Source organism: Pseudochaenichthys georgianus, chromosome 9 (assembly GCF_902827115.2).
Source record: "Pseudochaenichthys georgianus chromosome 9, fPseGeo1.2, whole genome shotgun sequence".
NCBI classification, from domain to species: domain Eukaryota; kingdom Metazoa; phylum Chordata; class Actinopteri; order Perciformes; family Channichthyidae; genus Pseudochaenichthys; species Pseudochaenichthys georgianus.
Window position 1 is genome coordinate 26,124,116 of NC_047511.1, and position 22,330 is coordinate 26,146,445.

The 22,330-nt window shown below is 41.9% G+C and overlaps 1 protein-coding gene across 5 annotated transcripts in view; it reads left to right on the forward strand.

Moving 5' to 3' along the window:
• The window catches only part of pde4d (phosphodiesterase 4D, cAMP-specific), a 254,346-nt gene that overhangs the window by 223,929 nt on the left and 8,087 nt on the right, over positions 1-22,330 (forward strand). For 4 of the 5 annotated variants that reach the window (XM_034090876.2, XM_071204369.1, XM_071204370.1 and 1 more), the window contains 10 exons: positions 440-631; positions 4,919-4,955; positions 5,045-5,121; positions 5,558-5,607; positions 9,974-10,086; positions 19,914-20,007; positions 20,282-20,457; positions 20,608-20,706; positions 20,820-20,984; positions 21,271-21,370. In XM_034090876.2, coding sequence (XP_033946767.2) covers positions 440-631; positions 4,919-4,955; positions 5,045-5,121; positions 5,558-5,607; positions 9,974-10,086; positions 19,914-20,007; positions 20,282-20,457; positions 20,608-20,706; positions 20,820-20,984; positions 21,271-21,370 — 1,103 coding nt within the window. Of the gene's footprint in view, positions 1-439; positions 632-4,918; positions 4,956-5,044; positions 5,122-5,557; positions 5,608-9,973; positions 10,087-17,851; positions 18,217-19,913; positions 20,008-20,281; positions 20,458-20,607; positions 20,707-20,819; positions 20,985-21,270; positions 21,371-22,330 lie in introns of those variants that run through there. The other variant, XM_034090878.2, reaches the window with a different exon arrangement.

Below are 22,330 nucleotides of genomic sequence, written 5' to 3' on the forward strand. Positions count from 1 at the left end.
ACTGCTGCAATGGAAACAATTGTCATGTCGGTTTTGCTGATATGCGAGTTTGCTCAAAAGTCATCCAGACCTCTATAAGTAATTAATGTTTGTATCATATATATTCAGATGTGAAAGGACGAGCCACATCACACAGCTATAAGTACAACCTATTGTAGACCTTATTAGAAGTTCATATACTTAGTAATGCCTTTGTACTCTCTTATACGAAGTTGTTTGTAAAAAGACCGGAGAAATAGCATAATTGCATGTAGAGGTCAGATTTGTCACTTCATTCATTGTTTGGCTGTTGAAAGAGCAACAGAGATTCAGCACCAGGAATCTTGGCTTGGAAAATATATCCTTTTTTTCCTGTATGACGTAACCAATAAGTATCAGCTATACCAAATCTGATTCTAATCTTTGTGTCTTTCTCCCTCTCTTTTTCCCACATATGTAGCTTCGATGTGGACAATGGCACATCATCAGGTCGCAGCCCCCTGGACCCCATGGCCAGCCCGGGCTCAGGCCTCATCCTGCAGGCCAATTTTGTCCACAGCCAACGGAGAGAGTCGTTCCTCTACCGCTCTGACAGTGACTACGACCTCTCGCCAAAGTCTATGTCCCGAAACTCCTCCATTGCCAGTGACATGTGAGTCTAATATTGTCCGATTCTCCTTATTGTGCTCAATGTGATACCTTCTTTCCTGCTTCTCTAAATATGTGTCATGGCTGGCTGTTGATTAGACCAGATCTCAAAGCCGCCTCGCAGCTAGCTTGCCCCAGTGGGATGTGTGCATGACCGAATCCTGATTGTGTGGTGTCACTTCTATTTTTAGCCATTTTCAGGGGCATAAACAAGGTGTTCAGTCACAAAGTGTCCACAATCAGAGTGTGTGTGACTCTGTAACTCATAAGAATAATGGGGTTGATTTGGGTTGTGAGTTGGTCTGTCCATTTGTCTTATACCTCATTCACACCAACGCAGACCCGGCGCCAGAACAAATCTAAAGGGAGGGCATATGATTTTCATGGGAGGGCACACAAAACCGTCATGTGCTGCGGGCCTGCGGCACAATCAAACAGCAAGGCCAACAGCATTGCGCAAAGACGCACACTTATCGCAAATACATACACAAATAAAGGGCAACATAGAAACCACTTTTGAAACATTGTGTGCGTGCGTGGCAGCACAAACACTGGTAAATCACGAGCAAGGCACACCGGTTAAGGATGGCAGCTTCCTCATCGTTGCACTCGGAGAAAAATAGTAGAGACGGAGACGATGAACTGCTGTTAGTTCTATTATTGTCATGTCTAGGAAACTAATAGTGAAAGTTTATTCTTTATGTTAGTTTTGTCATGTCCCTTTGCCCTGTGCTTTGTTTATTCCCTTAATTAATCATCCCTCTCATTTCAGGCCTCCACGCTCCCCGCCCCCTTCTGTCTCCTGCGTCCTTGATTATTTTCCCCGCCCTGATTGTTTCCACCTGTGTCCCCTTTACCTGTGTATATATTGTGGTAGCTTCCTCCTGTTCATTGTCAGTTCGTTGTCTTACTATGACCCACGTTCCTGATTACCTCACGGACTTCCCACGGATCTACCTCATTGATCACTTACTGGTTTTCCTCGAAAGAGTATATTTGTTTTCCTTGTTTTGATTACTGTGCTAAATTCCAGTAAAGTCTTTATTTTTGAAAACACTATCTGAGTCGTGCAATTGAGTTCATGCCTCAGAGTCTCTCCTTGACAATTATGGCATGTTGCATGTCGTGAGAGGTGTACGTTGCTGTGTGGGGAATGCTTTCCATTATTTTGGCCAACTCTTTGTACTGCAGCGTATACTCAAACAGCGATAGGAAGAGCCCCCTGCCTGACTCGGACATGTGGAGTGAATCGTGGTCACCTCTGAGAGGGAGTTGGTTGACAGCTAAAAAAGCTATCATATCAACGACAGCTGACACGTAATAACGGCTCCGTGCCAGCTGATCTGCACCAAAGTACTCATTTCCTTATTTGTTTCCTCGCGTATCTGTCTTTCTCTCCACAAACTCTCACATGAAATGTGTTCTTTTGATGCGGCATGCCTTAGCAGTCCTTTATCAGTCTGTAATGCGTGTTCACAGTGGCAAAAACCTTTGACAGTAAAAGCCGCATCAGATGAAGACGTATTTACTTTAAACTGTCTACAGGGGAAACAAAAGGCTGCGTCTGCTTTTAACGAATATTCAAGCCATGGTCTGTTGTACCATGCAGCGGCAAAAGTGCGCTTCTTTCCTGAAAACAATGTCCCTGGATAACGATCCAGTTTCACCTGCTGGGTTTATTAACCCCAAGATCATCTGGGGCTGTTGGTCTTTGAGCGGTTGCTGGCCCAATAGTACCTGTTGATGTGCTGCAAGGTGGTGTCTGTAGTGGAGGCGCCGGCACGGAGGAGGAGGAGGATGCTGGCAGGTGTGGTACAGGGTGTGGCAACACAGGTGCTGATGGTAGGGGCACACGGAGCTGTGCCTCGGAGGACAGCCTTGGTGGCGGCCGCCTTGATGAGTCAAGGCTTGGGCTCGCTAACTCAGCCCCGGGGTTTGCAGAGGTCAAGCTTGTGACATTAAGGTGTGCTGCTGCAACAGCAGGTGCAGGGTCGCCAGCAGCACCATGGGCTGCAGTTCTTTCATCGCTATTTCATTTTAATAAATCCTTTTAAGCCAATTTCTGAAATGGGAGTCTACACAATAAACAATAAACAAATCCAGAATAGGCGGCAGAGTGTGACGCTGTGATTGGTCTAAATGTGGACGAATCACAAATCACAACAGACACATGAATTTATTTGACGTAGCCTGCGATTTTTTTTAGTTACTTTCTGACATCACATACAGCATAAAAGTTCACCGTTTATTTATAATTAAAAAAAAAAAAAAAAAAGTTTTAAATGTTATAAATAATAAAAAACGTGTTTATTGGGGGAGGGCAGGAATATCAAATGGGAGGGCCCTCCCACGGCGCCGGGCATGCCCCAACGGTGTTTCAGGCCCGGTTCGGAGCTGGAGCTTGAAAAGCACCGGGTTTTCCTGTTCACACCGCAGCGGAGCAGCCTTAGCTCCGGAATTCGGTTTGTTTCAAGCACCAACATTTTTTCCAGCTAGAGCAAAAGCACCGCATACGTCACGCTTACGTCGAGGCGGAGACAGGGGGAATCGTCGTTGAAGTTGATGATTACGATTGTAAAGCAGTTTTGAATGTAGCATGTAACGACTGTAAAGTCGTCCCATTTCTTACATTTCGTTTCGACAGAGCAAAACCAAAACGAGTAGCGCTTCAACACAATCGGCCATTGTTGTTGTTGTCGGTGTCAGCTGTGAGGGGTTTCCGCGCGGTTTGGCTTTATGAAGCAGGCACGCAAACGGTTACGTTATGACGCAAACGATGACGCAATGACGCAGCACCAGTCGGACCATGGGCGGTGTGAAAAGAGCCTGAGCTAAACCGAAGAACCGGTTCTGAATCTGAGTAGCTCTAGCACGGAGCTTGAACCGGAGTTGCGTTGGTGTGAATGAGGTATTAGAGACTGCCTTACAACCATAGCAGACTGCAGACATGATGGTCAAACACACAAACCAGCTGGTATTTTCTGGCTCAGTGTATATCGATAGCACATTCCTCTCTTCCTACACAGTGGTGGCATCCAGTTACATGTACTGTTCACTACAGGAAATACAATATTGACTGAAAATATAGCATTTCAATTCAGCCTGAAGGAAAAGACAAATAGACTAAAGAAAGAAAAACAATGTCATGCAGTAACTTTATATTTCCTACTTAATGCCGCCTTTGCTAGAATCTAAAACCAATGGCCCTCTCTTGACCTACGACCACTATCAATTTACCATTGTAAAAACCTTTAAAGCCTTTGACCTTAAAAAAAAACACTTAATACTGTATGCCTCATTCTGTCATGTTTTATTCTGCTGAATTGCATAAATTAGGAAACTAGAGATGGCTAGCAGGAGGCAGCATGTCTTAAAAGCTCTCCTTGCGAAATAAATAATTCAACACTATACTAAGTTTAATGTGTATTGTTGATTGCATACTTCCTTAAACACTAAGAGACATCCTCAGAATCCTCTTACTTTGTCAGAGTAAATTCTCACAAAAAAAGATCAAAAAAGTGATAGCACAGCCTGTATGTGCCGCCAAAAGGCAAAGGTGAACAGCCATATCATATCTCATATTCTTGCCTCTCCTCTTATCTGTTCACAAACATTCTTTCTGTCACTCAAAGGGAACATGGCCCCTCATCTTTACTTTAAATACCTCCTATTTGTCTTGTGATAGGAGCACATGACAAGCCTGTGTCTCTTTTGACTTTCATGCCAGACGTGTCAGCTCACGTGCCGGTGGGTGTGTGCATGACGTGGCTGCGGCCTTGTAGAACAGAGCAGGAGGAGGAGCGCTCCGTGACATCATTACCCTGCTGTCACCTGAACAAATGTTGACAGTGTTCACAACCATAATGTAGCTCAGACGTTGGCAGGATTCTGACTCAAAGAGCACGGTTTAAGATTCCTTTAGTTGAATGAGTAATGCTATCAACACCTTTAACAATGCCACTGGGGTTCCATTTGGCAGGACTCTAACATGTGTGTCCAAGGGCTGAATAACAGAGACAAAGTCAGGAACATGCTCACCGTTATGTGTTCAGAAACATGTCCACCATCACATCCCTTATTAAACCTCCTTACGCACAGTGACGTAGGGCCTCAGCTGATGGTGATGAGTAAACATGTCACTGTGATCGAGTGACACTAATCTAATGTGATGACCCTACTCCTCCCCCCCCCCCCTCCCCTTTCAACACATGAAGAAACTCCTCTGTTGCTTAATATTAATATACTGTAGATCTGCAGCTGATGTCAAAGCCACTGTCTTTGTGTTTTTCAGTCATGGTGACGATATGATTGTAACGCCATTTGCACAGGTGAGCGCTGGAGCCCAATACACATATTTTTATTTTTTACATTTGTAAAAATGTGTCATTAATTGATGTATGATACATTTTCCCTACAGGTTCTGGCAAGCTTGAGAACAGTACGAAACAACTTTGGTGCATTAACTAATCTATCACAAGACAGAGCGGCCAATAAGTAAGTTGCTTGCTTAACAGTATTTTGTTTTTGTGTATCAAACAGAAATGAAATCTGTCATAGTGGGAGGAGTGACTGTATCACAGACAACTGTTGTCAACATGCCAGCAAATCACGCATGTTTGATGACAGTCCTTTATGAGTAAGAAGCTGCAGAGATGTTCAGGTATTCACATGCTGCACTGAGAGCTCACTCACAGTCTGGCCTTGCTCGCCCTCTGCTGATCGTATTGAGTACTACAACAACAGTTGTCTGTGAAGGTACCCTCTGCTGCAGTGTGCTGCCTACATGTGTAGAAATGATTTAAAGGAAATGGTTCTCCTTTATTGGTAAGAGTCGTATAGAGAGTTATAAAGGAACTATGTTCATGTAAACTGCTGATTCTATTGTTTTGGTTGGGAAATGTCTCAGTGTGTGTTTGCCTCCCCATCACAGGAGATCACCCATGTGTAACCAACCCCCCATCACCAAGACCACCTTCACGGGTAGGTAGACAGCTTAATGGCTTGTGTCCTCGATGAGTCTATGTGTGTGTGTGTGTGTGTGTGTGTGTGTGTGTGTGTGTGTGTGTGTGTGTGTGTGTGTGTGTGTGTGTGTGTGTGTGTGTGGTGTGTGTGTGTGTGTGTGTGTGTGTGTGTGTGTGTGTGTGTGTGTGTGTGTGTGTGTGTGTGTGTGTGTGTGTGTGTGTGTGTGTGGGTGTGTGTGTATGCGTGATAAGAAGTGACATCTGGAGATCAGGAATAGATAATGCTATAGAAAAAGTAAACATAATTAATATTGTTAGCATTAGATGTGATACTTTACTTAGAGTCCAATTGTTTGGCAATGTATGAACATAGAATATATGGTAAATAACATACTCTAATGTAGAATCAGGTATAACTGTCCATGTATTTCTCAATAACTATAATGTAATATGTCTTCTTAGGAGAGGTTATAATTGGTGACAAATACTGTAAATGAACACACACTTTGATTGTTATCAAACATGCCTATTTGTGTTTGTCCTAAACCATTTATTACATATTTATATACTTGTACAGTAAATGCTAAATAGGAGGACCAAAGGTAAAGTGATACAGCATTAAACATTTTAGTATTAGACATATTATTTTCTATTAGGAGTTTATTTATTCAAGCTGCTGTCAAATCTTCTGAAAAGGTAATAACAGTTACAGAGGTTTGTTCACTTTGGAATGAACGCTCAGTTTCTGCTTGTTGTTTGGGACTTTGCAAGTTGCCATATCACATCTTTTGCAAGACAATCACCCAGTGTATATGTTTCTAAAAGCAGCTTTATAGTGGATGTTAACTTTCAGTCCCTGAAGCAACAGATCTCCATGTTGTCAATCCACTTACCAACTTAGAGACAAGTTTAAGAAAGTATTTTACATTTGTTTTTATACAAAACAGATGTCAGTTCAGAGCTTTAGCCTGCCATGTTTTAGGATGTTGTCCATCACCATAAACTTTGATAATTGAATGAATGAATCTTAGAGTTCTTGTTGTGAAGAAGTCATGGCACAGACAGTGTTAGACGGCTAGAATAGACTTGTCCTTGACAGTCACTTTGCTTTTTATCAGTATCAATGATTGCGACCTAGCTAGTGATGCAGGAGAGGCCGTAAAACAGCCACCATTAATACATAGTTTCAGTTTTTTGTTTAGTAGCATTATTAAGGCGTTTCACACAAACAATCAAATACAAACACACATGCAGTATGTGCATATTTTACAGTGGGGTAAAAACAATTATTTGACCTATGTATGTTGTATAAAAATATGTTTTTGATCTTGGAATTCCTCACAAGGATCACATTCTATCCTAATACATCTCCTCTGCTTATATATTAGAACCTGGTGACATTGTGCTATATTTAGAACACAATCATACTGGTGTGCAGCCATTATGTGCCCTGCCATAAACTGGTGACAGCTTTGAGTCATGAGCATGATTGTTTGAGAGTATTGACTACTTGTAATGCAAAGGTTTGCTGAGGCGTTGACTGAGTCATCTTGCAGATAAAGACACTTACGGGAGAATAGGTAAAAGTCATTTAGTAAATCAGTCATTGATGGATTACTAGTGAATTAAAAAAGGATTACATGTACTGTAGGCGCCTTTACTCTTTTTCTACTTTCCTATATGTGCTCATCCCACTGCCATCCTCTCTGCTTCACATTTGTCTGTCATCTGTTATGGACTCACTGTTCATATGAAGAAGATCTTTTGGAGCCATTTTATATTTTTATTTACAACTTGAGGCATAATCATTGAGCATGTGACTAGCAAACAGGATGAAAACTCATGCTACAAAGTTTCAATTTATGTTTTAACATTGAACATCCCATACTCTCAATCCGAAATGTTATTGCAGTCTTTTAAACTGTTGGTTTATATTCTAGATATGACATTAATATGAGTGAGGCCACTACTCTGAATTACTCCTCTCTCTCTCTCTCTCTCTCTCTAGATATTGCATCTTGTACTTTATATGAAAAAACAGGGCTTATAATTGTAATAATTTAAGTTCCCAGAAAAATAGGATATTATATTTATTTATGTCCCAGGCCTCTTCAAATCTATTAGATGATTTAGGATGAACAGTTCTTTCTTTATCCATATGGGGCATAGTGCCAAGATTGTCCTTTCTCTTTCATCCTTATCATTTGAATCCCCACAACATAGGTTTAAAGAAATATTTAAAACATTTAAAAAAGCATTATCAAATTAACCATTGCATCAGGTTGGTAGGTATGTTATGGGTTTTTTATAATTTACACATGATATCTTAAACCATAACTAAAGCTGCAGAACATATACAAGTAAGCATAACAACTGATATCACATCAATGTGATTTCTTTATAGTCCAGCCTCCCCTCTCTGCATATTTCTCTCCTTCTCTCTCATGTCCTTCCTCTCACAGTCCGACTTCACTGCCGAGCTGCTCCGGTACATAGTTTGGCTGCAGCCCTGCGTCTGTGCAGCAGAGTGGCCTCTCCGAGCGCCGGTGTCTGATGTCGCACTAAGCATGAGAAGAATGTCATTGACGTCAGTGCAGTTGCTGTCAGAAAGAGTAGCACCCCAGCCACTGACACCACACCAGGGAGAGAGACAGAGAGAGAAAGGGAGACTGAGAGAAAGAAAGAGGAGAGAGACAGAAGGGATACAAAAGAGGGAGGATGAAGGTATTTCAGAGATCAGCGGAGGAAACAAGGAGTGTGAGGAGGAGGGGGGATTTGTCAAAGACAATAGGGGGGATATTGAAAAAGAGAGGTTAAGAGATGGTCATGCTTATACACTAAATAGTCATGCCTTGATATAAAAGTGGTGTGCATAGTTATAGGTGTCTTTGAGGGGGTCTAATGGACTGAAAATGTACATTTAGCTGAAATGACATCATGTGATTGTAATCTGCTTTCTCTATATGTCACATTAGCTGTAACTGAATTACAGTTAAAGGGACCCCCCTAGATCACAGATCACATAGCATTAAGAGCCTGTGCTTTCCCAAATTAGTCAAGGCATCAATATTAATTAGCTTCTGACAAGGTGACCTTTTCTTTCAACATAGGCTGACTTTGAGGGATGCATGTCTTACATTTATGATAAAAAGTAACCAAAGGATGCTTTGATGTAGGGCTAACGCTCTGCCATCTTTACCATATCGTCAGCAATCTACTTGTTTACCTCTGTTTTGGTGGATTTGTATGCTGAACACATATTAGCATGCGGGCACACATAGAGCTCCTAGCTCTGCCTCTACTCCTCTTTTATTCCAGTCCACAATTTCTCACTCTCCCTTCCCCATCCACAGTGCAGTCCTCTCAGGCTTTAGGTACAGCTTGGGGAGAGTAGCACGTTTGGCTACCAGGGACGCCGAAGCAACAGAAGCCCACCCCCTATACACAGAGCATCTATAGGAAACTATCCTAAAAACACACCGGATTATACCCTTTGCTTCCCGGACACCATGGATATTTTCATTAGCAGAGAGGCTAAGAGGACAAAATGATGATGTGTTTTGGTTAGCAATTTGTCTTGTGTCAGTGTGTGTATGCATGTGTGTGTCTGAATGCGTCCGTGTGTGTTTTGGATGTCTTTAAATTCGTTCACCATGTCAGGATGCTGTGAGCAATCTGGTGTGTGTTCCTCGCTGGACAGTATTGACGTGGATCTTGACTGGTTCTGATCCTCTTTTCCACCTCCCCTGTCTTCCCTCCATCCCGCCTATAGCAGACATGGGCCTGCTAAGCAGACTGCTGTTCATCCTGCTACATGACTGGAATTACATCTCTCTTATGAATAATAGTGAAAACCTTACACACCTAGATCACTGACTGTGATATATGTGCTCTGTATGGGATATGGTGAATATCTGAGAAATTGCTTGTTCTCCTTTTTCTCTGTGGGTTACCTCTGTATTCTCTGCTGTGACCCTCTTCCTGTTAACATTTATTTGGACACCCAGAACTGGCTCAGGGGCGGCTGTTTGCCATCTATCACCTTTACTGTCCTCCCTGGGATTGTATCTAACTCACTCTTAAAGGAAGAATCCAGGATTTGAACTGTAGGACTGCACAGGAGGTTTTTTTCTCCAAGGGAATCAGCAAGCTCTGCCCCCGCTGACCTGTGACTGCTCCTCTGTGGGTCAGGACACAGGACCCCCCCCCCCCCCCCCCAGGCCCGCAGCTGGCCCACCTGTCCAGTATGAAGAGTCACCCATGTGTCTACTCGGGGTATCCCAGCTTAGCTGTATGTGGGGTGGGAGACGCCGGGCCTGGACCGTCCCCTAGCCCTCTGAAGCGGGCCCATACTGACCCCTTGCCCTCCTGTCTTGCCCCTGCAGAGGAGGCCTACCAGAAACTGGCCACTGAGACCCTGGAGGAGCTGGACTGGTGTCTGGACCAGCTGGAGACGCTGCAGACAAGACACTCCGTCAGCGAGATGGCCTCCAACAAGGTAAGCATCACAACAAAAAGTTTATAACAACTCGTTAAGTTTCTTTCTGGTGGCAAGCATGTCGGCATCTGTAGGACTTTGTAGGATTTTCTTCGGCAAGACTTGAATTCCCCAATTGTGTGAATGCACTTCCAGTGTTATTTATTCAAACATTTTCCAAAACTTCTACCCAGGATTCACTGGGGTCTGTTTTGTTGCTGATGAAAACAGCACATATATGTTATCTATGTTTGTTACAGGTTTAAAAAGTATTTGTGGTTGTCATTAACATCTGGAACATGGCTGTAAACAGCATTGTTTCATTAAAGGATAACTTCAGGTCCTCTCATGAGGTTGAGTTCTTATAAGTAATAATACATTTGACTTTTTTTGTTAGTATCTACAAATACAGCCATTCATAAATGAAGAAATATAGAATGCAAATGATCTCTATGTAATATACTGTTTGGTCAGTCAGCAGCAGAGAAACAGTGTTAATTGTTAAATGACAGATAATGCTGATTAGCAGCTCAACTTTATAAACATTTCCCAGAGCAGAGAGATTTAACACATTAAAGATTGTTGATTTTATATATTTTATTGGCTGTATTACAATATTTAATAGACATTTCCTCCTCTGTGTGTGGTGTGGTCCATTGCCATAAAGCCCTTTTCCTTGTTCATTTGTCAGGTGTATATCAAACCGACCTGACTCGCTAATATCTCATGAATTCATTATTTGGTTGTTTATATTTATGTTTATTTATTTTGATGCCGTTTTCAGTCTTATACCATCAATAGGGACATAGGACTTTTTGTCGTCTATTTTTTGTGTGTTAGTGATCGTATCGTTGTGTGTGTGTGTGTGTGTGTGTGTGTGTGTGTGTGTGTGTGTGTGTGTGTGTGTGTGTGTGTGTGTGTGTGTGTGTGTGTGTGTGTGTGTGTGTGTGTGTGTGTGTGTGTGTGTGTGTGTGTGTGTGTGTGTGTGTGTGTGTGTGTGTGTGGAGAAAGAGGGAGGCTGCTATGCCACTCTGAATGCTGATCGGCTCTGGTGATGTCACATACTGTGATGTCACAGGATGGGGGATGGATGGAGAGCAGAGGCAGGGAGGACAGACAGACAAAGGAATATCACACAAACACACACACACACACATTGCTGATGTTACCATCACATGCATGACCCGGACATCTGCTTAATTTAAAAGGGATTTTTTTTTTTTTTAAATAAGTAAAAACCTGTAACACGCTCTGTCTCACTATTGCTTACCAGGACAGCTATCTCTGGTTGTCATGGCAACAGCTAAAGGCCCAACCAGCCTGCTCTCTCACTCCAGCAACATACACATCATTACATAGGACATACAGTGATTACATACTCCACACATAGTCTCTGTTTTGTGTCTGTATCCTGCACACTTTTATTTTACGTTGAACAATCAACACAAGCTATTCATCGTTAAAGGAAGAATTGAGATTAGAAAGAAACAATAACATGGAATACCCTTGATGTAAATTGAATTGAGTTACTAAAGAAAGTGCTCTCATTTCCACTGTTTCCTGTGAAAGTCACCACCTCTACCTTTGCTTGAGCAGTGTCGTTTAGCGGTCACATTTGTTGGTTGTTTACTCTGTGGAAGCTGTGCAGTTAGTTCTGCTTTTCATGTCCCCAAGTAATGACCCCAATCAGATTCTAACATTATCTAGAGAAATAGTGTATGTCATCTCTACTTTTCAGCGTCAGGGGCAGTTATAACAGTAGGTCAAACAAGGTGACATAACTGTTTGCCTAAAAGGAACTCAAACTATGGAGAGAATACATGTTTAGTATTACACAGCAGCTGATACACATACTCAACAAACAAGGGTTCATCCGTGTCAACATCTCCTTCCAAGGATACCTGTTTTTTACAGAGCCCAGTAATACAACTGTCAAATTATGATTTAGTTAACTTTTTGTGAGTTGATATTAATGAAACAGTCTCTATTGACCACATGCCCCTGAATTGATTTAAAATATAAACCCCATGTTGTCAGACTTTGTGATATAAACTGATATTGTATCACTGTCCAAAGAATATGTATCCTATCATATTATGATACAAACAAATGTTGACACCCTTCTTAGAAATGTAGTACAATTCATTATACCTCTCATATTTATTTTGAGATGAATGTATCTCTTTAGCCGAGCATTGCACTGGTGGTTTATCTGGTGGCTCTTGTTTAGGATGTTCTTGTTGTGTATGTGTCGGAGTTTCCAGAATCAGCGACTGGTCTTCCTCTTGCTCGGCCTCAGGAACAATGTAACCGGTCAAGTGTTCAGTCTCTTCATGGTCTAATCATTTAGGACAGTAAGAATAGGAAGATACTCTTGATTCACTGCTTGGACCCACTTAGGGTAGAAACAATAGTTTTAAGGCCTCAGCTCAAAAATACTTGGTGTCCACTTGATCACTGCTGTGTCCCTAAAGTTAGATTTATTTGTCTAAATTGTGTCATAAGTCTGTTTTAATTCTCAGTCTCATACATGCAAGTCAAAGTGATTCTTAAGTAGCTGATAGGTTTTATCGTTTTGATTTTTTTTACTGAGGGTTGGATTTCTTTTTCTTTAATCTATGTATCTTAATAGTTTAAGATACATACAATAATTTAGTTTTTTTTCTTCCTTACAATTACCATTTAACTTCTTACATACTCTATATTTCCTTCTCCATATTTTGTTAGGGTCATACTTGGAAAACAAATACACTTGTCAGTCAGTGGGACAGCAATTAAAGTCCCTGGTCTTCTGTAGGGAGGGGGGGGCGTCGCCACCATAATAAATGTGAACTGTTTAAAAAGAAAGAAATTCTACGGAGCTCTGGAGGTGTCGTGGGCTATTTACAGCAGGGAGTGGATATTTTTGGTCACTCGAAAAACGAATTACACACAAGTCACAGCTTAGCTTGGTGTGACACTTTCCAATTCCTATCCGATAGTTTGTGTTCACACCTCTGTGCTTAGCCATCAATATGTGTATGTGACAGAGAGGGAGCATGTGTGGAAAGGAAGGAAGGGTGTGTGTGTGTGTGTGTGTGTGTGTGTGTGTGTGTGTGTGTGTGTGTGTGTGTGTGTGTGTGTGTGTGTGTGTGTGTGTGTGTGTGTGTGTGTGTGTGTGTGTGTGTGTGTGTGTGTGTGTGTGTGTGTGTGTGTGTGTGTGTGTGTGTGTGTGTGTGTGTGTGTGTGTGTGTGTGTGTGTGTGTGTGTGTGTGTGTGTGTCTGGGCCTGGGCCTGGGCCTGGGCCTGGGCCTGTGGTGGCCTGCTTGGCTCAGAGTCAATCAAAGCTACTGGATGTCAGTCTCATCTGCTCCAGTGTAGCTGTAAATTACTCAAAGTACCAGGATGAGTGTGGAGGTGGGGTGAGAAGTAAGCTGAGACAGGTTTGGTCCCTTTTCAATCCATGTAGCTGCTGGACCATTACATGACACATGCATGTGCACAGATGCGCGCACACACACACTAAGAGAAATAAAGAAGAACTGTACATTCAAAATACATTTAGAATCAAAAACTGTCTTTTTTATTCTAAAATTATTATATTTTTTGATTTAAAGGCATAATGCCCCGCCATCATTACAGCGGCTATAATCAATATTTTTATAATATTGATTATATAATATACATATTTTCCGGCTTGGCTTTACTGAGCTTAATGTATGATTTGTACTTTAGTTTCTTTTATATTCTTGAAAAGGATCTTATAAAATGCAATCCCATGAAAATGGAAGATAGCCAAATGGCAGTAGAAATAGGTAAATATGATTTGTTTTTGCTCACGGTTTTTTTTTTCATAAGAGAACCATTCGTACTGTTACTGATGATACAGCTCCATTCAAACTTCTCTTTCAATCAGCGTCCATGATCATTGTTTGCAACTAAAGCAACAACCTCTTGAGCTCAGTGACACACAGCAGCCTGTGTGGAAACAGTGCTTTCAGATAACGGTGACGCTCGCTCTTTTTGCAGGATTAATTGTTTTTCATGAAGAACATCATTTCAATAGTGATGTTTCTGTGACTCATCTCGCATGAGCACTAAAAGCTGACCTCAGTGTTGTATCATGTTGGATGAGGTAACGTGTTCTTGTTCATCATACTACAAACAGGGTTAGGTCAGTCATTCAAAAGCATACACTCACAAACCATGCCATGTTATGTAAACACGTGTTGCCTACACACAACAAAAACATATACTGTGTGACGTACACACACATACAAATGCAAAGCCACTTCTTCCTGCACTACAGGAATGGAAGGAAAGTGAAGCAGTACATTTTCCACTGACTTTGGTCCAAGCCAATCACACAGCAGGTGACTAATGGCGCGTTTCCACTGCAGGCCTCACTCGGTTTGGTTAGGCCTTATTAGGCCCGGCTCACTTTAATGCTGCGCTTCCATTACAGTTTAGGAACTGGGGTAGTTACTATAGTAACGCAGTGTAGGCGGAGCCGTGACGTCATCTTCAATGAGCGCCCCAAAAAACAACACAGCTGTTAGCTCTTAAAGCTCACAGCTCTTCATATCTGTTCAGAAACTAGACAAAAGTTAAACATGTACAAACCACAGACTGCCTGTGTCATGGCGAATACAGTCGCTGGTTTATTTATGTCTGTATAGGCCGTTGTTGTGAGTGTGGACGATCGGAGCATATATAACGTTAGCTTAGCCAAGCTCCATTTAGAAAGCACGCATTTTAAAAGGATTTTTCGCCTGCCGTCTGTCTGCAGACTTGTCAAAGCATTAATTCATCGTTTTTACTAACCGGTATCAGTATGTTGTTACTTCGGCATCATTTTGAAACGTGTATTACAATTAAATCACGGTCAAATATGTTCATCTTGTTGTAGTTCAGTACTCGAGTTGAGGGGGGATGGCATCCCCCCTGAAATAAAAACGGTCAAAATCATCCCCATTCTAAAACTGCCATTCCCCCTTTCCATCCCTTATGTAATTTTATCAATGAACGTGGCACTGGTATTACTGCTATTTCAACATTAATTTAGCGCATTTTGAGTAAAATACTGTGGGCGAGGGAGCAATGACATTTTTACCAAGTCACTGACGCTATACTATGCGAGTGCCCTAGAGGGCGCCGTGATGCTCCTGTTTGATCGATGCCAGAAGCGCAGGTAACGGTCATCACAATGGCCAAGCGACCAGGAGGACATCGCGATCTGAGGGACTTCATATTTAAAAATACTAAAAATAACATTTCAGGTAAGTCAAGAGTCAGTAATCTTAGTCAGTACTCACTACTTTAGTCACCAAAGGTGGAATCTATGGACTTAAGCAGCAATAACAACTTAGTTTGGAGTTATACGTTTTTCTCGTGTTAGCTAGCTGGTAAGACTCAAAACTGTTGATGAAATGATACCACCAGCACCAGAAGAGCTGAAACCCATCCTTCAAGCAGTGAACACTCTGGTCATCTCCACAGCTGAGTGTGAACGTGGGTTTAATCAGATGAACATTTTAACCACAACTAGAAGCTCCCTAGAGGTGAAAAGCATGTCAGCCTTGCTTTTCATCAAGTGTGTTGGCCCTCCACTGAACAAGTTCAGACCAGAGGTATATGTCAAGACTTGGCTTCAAAGCCATTGCTTAGCTAACAATCCGAAAGCAAGAGCCAGAAAAATTGAGACCAAAAAGCATGATTATGAACATCTTTGGAAACTTCTATGAGATGGGGGAGAGTGGAGTAGGCAGCCATTGACAACATTGATCCTATTTTGTATAATCTTTTAATATTTTCATATTTTGTAAACAATTTCAATTTGCACTTAATGCCCTGTTAAAAAAAGTAACATTGGGAATGTTAACATAAAATATTTGTATTTGAACTGCAATAAAATGATGACGGATCAATATTTTTCCAATTTTTCCAAGTGTTTAATTTACATAATGATTTCATTAATTACGATACAAATGTAACCCTTTAGATACCAGTTTTGATCGTATACCAGTAACTGCTTTTTTGAAAAAATACACTATAATTCAATATTCTAAAAACTATTTTGACTTTATTATTAGTATAATCAGTTGATCCATCTGAATAATAAATGAGGGACTGTTAACCTACAGTACACGATTTGTACCATAGACTTCCATTATAACCACATTTTTGTATCCCCTCCCCCCCTTTAAATTAAAGTGAAAAAAAGATTTTGCACTAAATGCTCTGCATTTGACCCTAAATGTTAGTGGTGCCATGGCAGCCCGGGGACCGACTCTGATTCTGAGGTGCCTTGGTCAAGAGCAATGAAAGAAGTATCTGAACATCCATAACATGCATGTTGTTTTAGGAGTATAATAATTATCTTTATGCTGGTTGGTCTCCCACCCTCGGCGGGTTATCAGCACAAATTATGTCCCCATATGATAAAATCCACCATCCCCCCCTGATTTCTTTTTACAACTTGAGTACTTGCCAGCGATTCTCTCTCTAGTTTAGCATACTCAGCCCGACTCAGCCTGGTTGTTCCTGGCCCTAGAACCACGATTTAGTCGGGCCGGAAAAAAGGTGAAAAAGTAGCCCCGGGCTTGTCTAGTTTCTGAACAGATATGAAGAGCTGTGAGCTCTGAGTGCTAAGAGCTAACGGCTGTGTTGTTTTTTGGGGCGCTCATTGAAGATGACGTCACGGCTCCGCCTACACTGCGTTACTATAGTAACTACCCCAGTTCCTAAACTGTAATGGAAGCGCAGCATTAAAGTGAGCCGGGCCTAATAAGGCCTAACCAAACCGAGCGAGGCCGAGCGAGGCCTGCAGTGGAAACGCGCCATTAGAGGTGATGATGAGCTCACACTCTTCCATATCTGGGCCCTGATTTGCTGCTGTTGTGTGACAGAAGCCCAATTCCAAACCACCCCCCTACACCCTACCCCTACACACTACCCCTGCGTTTGCGTGTAGTGTCCGCCACATTAAGTGCTGTTCCAAACCAACGAGTGTGGAGGGGGAGTGGGTTATCAAGCCCTCAAACAGCGAGTCTGCATCGGTGCTGACTTCACCTGCTGCCCTACATGACCGGACTCAACGCTGGGTGTGTCCGCCATGAAACAAGCTGTGTACAAGTAGTTCCAGCAAACATCCACTGATAAATTGCGATGTTAATAACCTCATGATAACCTCATATTACAGACTGTTGCAAAAACTAAGAAGCTTATACAAATCAGGTTTAAAACTAAAAGAGCTTTACAAAAACACAATTAAAGATGTTTGGAGTTTTATTTTAGTTAATCATTTAAAATTGTTGTCCAACAGATGCTGATTTGAAACCGTTGTTACATACAGTTATGGCATTTCCTGTTTCTACCGGGCTTGCCGCTGTATTTACTCCCTCCATCTGACAGGAGGGAGCCTCGTTCAGCTGCGAGTATCACTCCACGGAGTTCACTCCGTCACGGAGTGGGTAGGGTGTAGGGTGCGGTTTGGAATTGGGCCAGAGTGAGAGAAGCAGCCTGTGCTCTTCACATGAGAGCTAGTGTCATACACACAGAGGCAGGAGCTGTTGACAGAATTTATTTTGCTGTCCTGGTGCTTTGGCATCTACCAAGCATCCGCACCATCATCAATTATTCACCACCTCAGCAGTGTGTCCTGTATATGTGTGTGTGTGTGTGTGTGTGTGTGTGTGTGTGTGTGTGTGTGTGTGTGTGTGTGTGTGTGTGTGTGTGTGTGTGTGTGTGTGTGTGTGTGTGTGTGTGTGTGTGTGTGTGTGTGTGTGTGTGTGTGCGCGTGCGCATGCACATGTCATGTGGATCTCAGTGTGTGTGGTCGCGATATGCTCTCATTGGATTTTTGGATTGCTGCATGTTTCCTCTCTCAGAAGCTTCTTCTCCTCTGCTTTCTGCAACATGGGCTCACTTCTGTGGATATTTGCAGCACAGGAATATGATGCTTCATTTATGGACATTAAACGTAGCTCTGAAGGCTCTTCAGGTTGAAGTCTTTTACTGGCCACAGCTGCGGACTGTTTTCGTTCGCTAGCGTTTTCATCATCCAAACTATATTCTTGGCTGTAAACCTGAACCTTTGTGGATCTATTTTGTTAATTTGTCAACATGCCTGAAGCTAATTATCTACGCTCTGTGTCCTGGGGATATATAAAGGTAAGAGGTTGTCTCCGATTGGTCAAATGTAATTAATTATTCAGGTATTTTTTACCACCCCCTATTTTAATATGATTGTTTTAATTATTTTCCAGGGAGTGGAAGTGTTTTTTTGTTACTGAGGTTAATCCTTGACACAGATTTGGAAGCAGGGTTATATGTTGGAGCTCCTCGCCCACTCGTTGAACAATGCTTTAAAGGTGTGACATTTCTGGATCCATCATCCATTTTAGAACGCCTAAACTTTAGAACGCCTAAACTGTTTGGAGCAAAGAAAATAAACATATGTAGTTCACTTTTTAAGTGAATTTGCATTTTAAAGCACAAACATTTGTACTACTTCCTGCTCATTTCATGTGTTTTTGTATGCCACAATTGCCCTGCTACTTGGAATAATACAGTCACTTTTAGACTTGTTTTAGATCCTCTGGGTTGTTGAGTTGCTCGCACATTTCTTTATGTTATGATGGCTGCAATTTGTAATTAAACAGAGATCTTTTTTTCTTAAATTTATAACAGTGATTGTATCTCACTGCCATTTAATTTACTTGTTTTAATAATTATGTGTCAAGTAAATACATCTGCACATGACGTGCATTTGTCGCTTTTCTACTCTATTGGCTCTTATTAGCTGAAAAAAGCACACTACAGATGGTGCTTTGCCTCTTGGGTGTCCATTTTAAAAAGCCACCTAATGAATGCCTGTGGGTGTTATTCAATAGAATGTCAATACTCAATTGCGCAGTAAGCATTCTGCAGTGTTGTAATGGCCTATTTTAAGTGATCAATATTGATATATATATATACTTAATCAATATACATAAATTATGCATTTGGTACAAAGCCAGAATGATTTACAAAATGCAGTGGCGTTGTTGTTGTTTTTTTGTCTTTTCGTTTCGTAACTCATCTTGGAAGATCCCGGATTTCAAGCATTCTCTCTTCAATCAATCAATCAATGTTTATTTATATAGCCCAATATCACAAATGTTACATTTGTCTCAGTGGTCTTCACAGTGTGTACAGAATATCAGTATGACAATACGACACCCTCTGTCCTTAGACCCTCACATCGTACAAGGAAAAACTTCTGAAGAAAACCCAGTTTAAAGGGAAAAATGGGAGAAACCTCGGGGAGAGCAGCAGAGGTCAATCAGTTTGACCCTCAAATCAAAACCCAGAGCTACATTTGTGTCTGCCACTTCAATTAGGCACACAGAAGAGAAAAGAGAGAATTGGGTGAGGGGGAGGCAGGGAGGAGCAGGCAGTGCTTCTGAAATTGGACAAACGAAAGTAGGAAAGTGGGTTCCCTGACCCCTAACCCTTTGAGCTGCTGTGTGTCAAGAAATAGTGACGTACCTGGGTCTGGCTCTTGCGATGTGATTGGAAATGTTTGCAAATCTCTTGCAGCTGCATCCAACAGGAGAGTTCATGCCGATTAAATCATTTGATTTCTTCACTGCCATCCTGAAAATGTGTTTCAAGGGTTTTCCGTTCATGGCCTCATGTTTTGCCTCAAATATATTTAGGGTACTGTTACAGTCAAATGATGAGCATAGTGTCTTTGGCTCTTGAATGGTGCTTGCCATGTCCTTGCATTATTTGGGAATCTTTATTTGAGTAAGTGTAGGTATGTGATGGCTCTACGGTACAATTAAAATTGTGTTTCTGTTTGTGTGCGTGTGTCCCTCTTTCAGTTCAAGAGGATGTTGAACAGGGAGCTGACTCACCTGTCAGAGATGAGCCGCTCTGGGAACCAGGTGTCTGAGTTCATCTCCAGCACCTTCCTCGGTGAGTTATGACACATGATAGACTCACCGGTTAAAAAACAAAACAAACAAATCTCTTTATGCTTGACGGATGAAAATAATGTGGTGCCAAGCGTCAGCGTCAGCCTGTGGTGTCATATTTTTTACTTGGCAAAACACATGCAGTATTCATTTTTTTGTCTGAAACCTTGTTTAACTTTCTGGTTGAACCTTAACAACATTAACCCAAAACAACAACAATTGTATTCACCATCCTCATATTTACTTGCCACTGTTGTTTCACTGCGTCACCCCAGACAAGCAACATGAAGTGGAGATGCCTACCCCTCAGACGCAGAAGGAGAAGGAGAAGAAGAACAAGCCCATGTCTCAGATCAGTGGGGTGAAAAAGCTGCAACACTCCTCCAGCCTCACAAACTCTAATATCGCTCGCTTTGGAGTCAAAACGGAAACTGAGGATGAACTTGCTACGGTGTGCAAACTACTGAAATAAGTTAGACACTCGCATAAATGCAGCCACTCTCTGAAATTGACTTTAGGGTAGTTCTGATAATAATGAAAGAACAGAAGGATATAACATGGGATGTTTTGTTTCTAATTGTGTCTATAATTCCTGTTTCAGGAGCTGGAGCATGTGAATAAATGGGGCCTTAATGTTTTTAAAGTCTCAGAGTTCTCTGGGAATCGGCCACTGACTGTCATGATGTACACAATATTCCAGGTAAGGGCCGTCTCTGCTTTCCTTTTTCTTAATCGTTTAATACAAAATGAATGCTTGTTGAATCTTGAAACAGTTTTGACCATGATCTCTATCTCCTGTTATTGTGTTTGTAGGAGAGGGACTTGTTAAAAACATTTAAAATTCCTCTTGACACCTTTATAACATACCTGATGACCTTAGAAGACCATTATCATGGTGATGTGGCCTACCATAACAACATGCATGCTGCTGACGTCACCCAGTCAACTCACGTGCTGCTATCCACCCCTGCCCTCGAGGTGAGACACACACACACACACACACACACACACACACACACACACACACACACACACACACACACACACACACACACACACACACACACAAAGTCAATGTACACTTGCACAGACATAAACACGAATGCCCAAGCAGAAGTCCACACAGTAGTCCACACTAAAATCAGCTTCCATCAAACTCCTGCTCAAAGTCCAATCGATGGCTCTTACTTGCATGGATATTTTTGTCCAACAATTTAATTCATGCCCTCCCTGCTCCCCTCTGTGCCTGCTTCTTTTGTTTCAGGCTGTATTCACAGACCTTGAGATCCTAGCTGCCATCTTTGCCAGTGCAATTCACGACGTGGACCATCCTGGTGTCTCCAACCAGTTCCTCATCAACACCAGTGAGTCTAAATATGGCACTGGCTTAGCAGCTACGTCAGCGCCTCAGCAGTGTCATTAGTGCGTACTCACAGACAGCAGCACACACTCACACTCTGATCCCCAGGTGGGAACATGCACACACACACACACACACACACACACACACACACACACACACACACACACACACACACACACACACACACACACACACACACACACTGTAGCCTGGCACACACACTGTAGCCTGGCACACACACACCCTAGCAGATGATGCATATTTACTGTACGTGAATGGAAAAAGCCATTTGTGTTGTTTTGTTGTCGTATGTGATGGCTTTGACAAGTGATTCCAAGAAAGAGGAGTACAAAGGTGTGATCATTGTCGTCCGCAAAAATACCCTTTCCTTGTAACACAACATAATTCAAACTAACATGATTTAATGAGAAAATAAATGTCCCCAATATATTGATGTAGTAGAACACACTGCATAGGAAATCTTTGTTTGACATGTGGTATGATGTTGTTGGGTTAACGAGGTCGTAGTCATTACAAAAAGACAGATAAAGACAAACAAAGAGAGACAAAGATATCGTAAAATTAAGAAATAAGCAGCTAAACTATCTGCATGAGTAGATACTACTGAGAGCAGTGATGTTAATGGGTGAACGGAGCCTGGTAGGCTTACAGAGTTCATGGAGTTGAGCTGGTATCTGGAGTGTCCTCGAGCCAGAGATTGAACCTCTGATGTCTCTGCTTTCACTGACTCACTCGCCCCCGGCCGGAGGGGCCACAAACAAGGCCTTGATTTGGACATTTAGAGGAAAGCACAAACAAACAGAGTTGATATGCACTGAGGATCGCCTTAAACTTTAAAATATGTATGTTGCATAAGCGTATTAGTAATACCATATGAGAACTGAAAAGCACTTCATAGTCCCACACGCTTAACACACACAATGTGTTGTGCTTCCCATAA